This window comes from Brassica rapa, unplaced genomic scaffold (genome assembly GCF_000309985.2).
Source record: "Brassica rapa cultivar Chiifu-401-42 unplaced genomic scaffold, CAAS_Brap_v3.01 Scaffold0350, whole genome shotgun sequence".
Lineage (NCBI taxonomy): Eukaryota > Viridiplantae > Streptophyta > Magnoliopsida > Brassicales > Brassicaceae > Brassica > Brassica rapa.
Genome location: NW_022610292.1, coordinates 37163 through 42127, shown reverse-complemented (window position 1 = coordinate 42127; position 4965 = coordinate 37163). Strand labels below are relative to the sequence as shown.

General features: G+C 49.1%; 1 protein-coding gene across 1 annotated transcript; it reads left to right on the top strand.

Moving 5' to 3' along the window:
* Positions 1–2976: 2976 nt before the first annotated feature.
* On the top strand, positions 2977–3432 carry LOC117130195 (DNA-binding protein HEXBP-like; the record flags this gene model as incomplete). The annotated part of the gene is made up of 1 exon (XM_033283221.1): positions 2977–3432. A coding segment is annotated over exon 1 (456 nt), but the record flags the coding sequence as incomplete, so codon positions are not given.
* Between the last annotated feature and the right edge of the window lie 1533 nt (positions 3433–4965).

The window sequence follows — 4965 nt, the reverse complement described above, 5'->3', positions numbered from 1 at the left end:
AACAGACAGCCCATGTGGGCCAAAATCACCCAACAGTCTGTCATGTCCCCGGTCCGAGATAGGGTCGTTGGGACGAGCCATGGTGCGGGGAGACGCACCAACCAGGTCATTAGACCAGTAGACAAGCGTATCATGGCTCAGACATAGGGTTAAGGGCATCAAAGTGTTGAGACTTAACCAGGGGAAGAAAAAATGGGTTTAATAGAGCTGGACGAGTGATGTGGGAGCTGGATGGGGCCGAGCTTGGGCAGCTAAGGGAAGCCTAATGGGAGATTAGTCAGTGCAATCACCTCACTCGTGGAGCTATAAGGACTAGCTCACTCAGCTGGGACCAGCTAGTAGTCAGCTCAATTAAGTTGGGCCGAATGTTCAAGTCCAGGACAGTTGGGGCGGTTAAAGGATGGTTATGGTGGTGTCGGTTAGATGGTGTGGCCACGGTATGGACGGTCAGTTAAAGGTGTTGGCCTTGGTTTCCGATAGAGAACCGACAGGGACAGGAGCAGTTGGAGGTAGTTGAGGACCGGGTTGGGGCAGTTATTGCAGAACGGTTGCAAGGGAGAGAGAGACACCTTTTCGGTTACAACTCCCACCCCTTCGGCCCCATGGCAGTTCCGACTCCCTCTCTCTATAAATACTGATCCCTGGATCCAGAATTTGACACAGAATTCTTGAGGGGAACCTCTGCCAAAATCGTGAGAGACAAACACCAAAAAGAGAAGAGAGAACCGGCGATCCAGGAGAGAACCGGCGAGAGGCTTGGCTGTTCTAGGAGAACCGGATCGATCCAAGGAGAGAACCGGCGAGAGCTTGGCTGTTCTAGGAGAAAACCGGATCGTGGGAAGCAAGGCTGAGGAGATGGATACACAGACAGAGAGACAGAGAGAAGGACAAAGTGAAGGAGATGGCGCCTGGGCCTGGGGAGAGAACGCCTAAGGTCAGTGGTGTGGACAGCAAGCGATCGGCCTTAGCCGGCTGATGATTCGATCGGGCTTGTGGCGGTTTGCTATGCGCCTACATCTACTCTCTCTATCTCTTTAGATTTGCTTGTCCTATCAGATTTTGTGTTTGTTTGTTCGGTCATACAGGGAACACAGAACCAAGGCCCTGGCCGGTTCAGTATCCAAGTCCTTGGCCTTTGGCCGGACTATTCATGGTCGGATTTGGACGTTCTAGTGTGTTTCGTTGGAAACTGTTTATGGGAATCTCTTAGTTGGGATTTATCAAGGATTATCGTGAATTTTAATTAGTTTTTGGGAATGTATTTGAGTATGTTGGTTTGGACAGGTTATAGATTCTAAGTAGCCAAACCATGCTTATCTAGACTTGATGTTAGGATATCGGCCATATGAATGTGCATTGTGTCTTGTGTGGTTTCAGGATCGGACATGGGCCGTGGTAAGGGAAAGGCACCATGAAGACTCAGGCCATGGGAAGATGTGTGGTGAATGGGTCATTGTAGGTAGATGTGAAATACTGATAGCCTATTGTGCAACTTGTGAACTTATGTTAGACTATGTGTGTATAACTTATTAGGACGAACCAAAGAATGATGTATGAATCTCAGTTTATATTTATACAATTGATTTTCCCCTTATGTTTCCTTGTTTAGATTGATTGTATTGAACTTCAGTTGAAATGAATTGAATTTAGAAAGATAAGACTTAAAACTTGGTTCACTCGGACTTAGATTGAAAGGTTAAGGCCGCAGATCAGTTTGGGCTTAAGAGCCGGGATTGGGTCTTACAAGTCGGTATCAGAGCATGCTTGATTCTAGGATTGGTTTGGGTTATGTGTTCACCACACGTCCGGCTGCTTGGTCTCACGGGTTGTTTGTGTTTGTTTGGTTTGATGTTGTTTTGCTTAGTTCTAATCGTGAGATGAGGTTTATACGTTTAGACTAACACTAAGTGTTTTTGCCTAAGGGAACTAAGCGGACTAAGTCCCGGAAGGGCAAGGAAGCGGCTGGTGGTTCTGGACCGGTCATAGGAGATGGGGCCAACCCCACTCAAGTGTTACCAACCCAGACGGGGCTGGTTAATGAGAAGACCGGGGAACCCTTCGCGACGTTCCTGCCTACTGAGGTTCAGGTTGATAACCTGGGTGAGCAACAACAAGAGGGACGGGAGGAGGAAGGTGATTCCTCCCATGTAGGAGACAAGACCGGACCTGGAGATGGGGCGGAGGAGTTGGCCGAGCCATCTATGCGGGAGGTGACAGATGTGGTTAAGGCCATGGGCACTCAGATGTTGGCTTTCATGCATGAATTTACCCCTTTTTTGAACTCATCGGTTGGCCAGATCACCCCAGCTCAGGCCACGGTTCAGGCAACTCAGAGAGCAGCTAGGACAGCTGGGACAGCAGCTGGTGTAGCTCGTGCAGCTGCACAAGTAGCTCGAACAGCTGCCAGGACAGCCGAGGACCGAGCTTCGGTCGAAGCTGAGGTAATGGAGATTGATCTACCAGCTCATCCAGTTAGGAGAGTGGATTACTTGAGCCTTCTAGCTCACATATCCAAGCTGGGTACGAAGCAGTTTGCTTGTAGTTCTGATCCCATTGAGGCAGACGAGTGGAGGAGCAGATTGGCTCGGAATTTCAGCTCAACTCGTTTCCCAGAGGAGTACAAAAAGGACATTGTGGTTCACTTCCTGGAAGGTGACACACATAACTGGTGGTTAGCTCTAGACAAACGCACCAATGGGACAATTGAGTGGTTCTCAAACTTCGAGGTGGAGTTCAACCACAAATACTTCTCGGCTCAAGCTTGGGACCGTCTGGAGTCTCAGTTCCTAGACTTGACTCAAGACGCATGACAATATGTGAGTACGAAGAGAAGTTCAACCGCTCAGATGATATGTGGGCAAGGAGTTGGAGGAGGAGACGGTACAGATACGTAGGTTTGTTCGAGGCCTAAGGGTCGAACTTCGAACCTATTGCTCCGTTGGTCACTTCTAGACAGTGTCTGAACTGGTGGAACGCATGGCTATGGTGGAGACTAACTTCGCTGAAGAGGCCAAGCTGAAGTCTAGGGGCCACACGGCTTCTAGTGGATCCGGAAGCGACCGGAAGAGAAAGAGGGACACGGCCAAAGGGGGCAAGGCCTCATGTGATAGGCTGGAGTGTTCTTCATGTAGAAGGCATCACGGTGGAGAGTGTTGGAAGGCAAAGGGGGCTTGCACCCGTTGTGGCAATATGGGCCACTTTGCTCGAGACTGTCCTGGACGGTCAGAGAACCGTGGACAGGGCTTGGGGAGTGACCCCAGAAGCTGTCATTACTGCAGCAAGACGGGACACCTACGCTGGGAATGTCCCAATATGCAAGCTGAGGCTAAAGAACGTGGGGAGGACAGCAAGCCAAGCCAGACCCGAGGTCAGACCTCAGCACCGCGTGTGTATGAACTGACCAAGGACGCAGCAGAGGCTGGACCATCACTGGTAACATTCTAGATCCATTCTTTTTCAATTCAGTAGATTGGGATGGTACATAACTTAGAATGGATTAGATGATTAGAAAAGGGGGGTCTTATGTAGGGACCCTATGTATTGGTGGTGTGGAAACACACGTACTGTTTGATACTGGAGCTACACACAGCTTTGTGAGCCCAGATATGATCGGAAAAGGGTTGTTCCAGATGGGAACGGAGGATGATCCTTGCATAGTGAATGCGGCCGGTGGGCAAGTAGTGCATTCATTAGGGCGAGTAAAGGATATCCCAATAGTGATCCAGTATAGAGTTATGCCTATGGATCTGGTTGTGGTCTGCCTTAAGAATCATGAGGTGATATTAGGCATGGACTGGCTTGGAAAGAATCGGGTTACTCTGGACTGTCACAGAGGAAGGGTGCAGTTTGAGACTGGGTGTGGACCCCCGATCAGGTTCCAAGGTATTCGTCTGACTTCTGGATGCTTAGTGATATCAGCAGTCCAAGTGGAACGGATGCTTGAGAAGGGTTGTGAGGCCTTTTTGGTCACAATCGCCACTAAGGAGGTTGTAGGGGCTGGTGACCGGGACGGGATTCCGTTGGTTAAAGATTTTGAGGATGTGTTTCGGGCACTACAGGGCATTCCCCCTGATAGGGCTGGCCGGTTCATATTAGAACTAGAACCAGGGACGGCCCCCATGTCCAAAAGTCCATATCGTATGGCTCCGGCCGAGATGGCCGAGCTAAAGAAGCAACTGGAAGAGTTGTTGGACAAAGGGTTCATACGACCAAGTGTCTCGCCTTGGGGAGCACCAGTTCTTTTTGTGAAGAAAAAGGATGGTAGTTTCAGGCTGTGTATTGATTACCGAGGGTTGAATAGGGTTACTGTAAAGAACAAGTACCCATTACCCAGAATTGATTAGCTGTTGGATCAGCTCAAAGGGGCCAAATGGTTTTCCAAGATTGATTTCGCCTCAGAATATCATCAGATCCCAATTGAGCCTAATGATATCAGGAAGACGGCGTTCCGGACCAGGTATGGCCACTATGAGTTTGTGGTTATGCCATTTGGTCTAACCAATGCACCAGCTGCATTCATGAAGATGATGAATTGTATCTTTCGAGATTTCTTGGATGAATTTGTAATCATCTTCAAAGATGACATACTTGTATATTCCAGAAACAAGGAAGACCATGAGAAGCATCTCAGGGCCGTACTAGGACGTTTGAGGGAACAAAAACTCTTTGCCAAACTAAGCAAGTGTAGTTTCTGGCAGAAGAGCGTTGGGTTCCTCGGACACATTGTGTCTGATCAGGGCGTGTCAGTAGATCCGGAGAAGGTTCAGACTATACGAGATTGGCCACAGCCTAGGAATGCTACTGTGGTTAGGAGCTTCCTAGGGCTGGCCGGCTACTACAGAAAGTATGTCAAGGGGTTTGCCAGTTTGGCTCAACCCTTGACACGACTTACAGGCAAGGATGTGAAGTTTGCCTGGAATGAAGGGTGTGAGAAGTGTTTCTCAGCTCTAAAGGATATGCTGACGA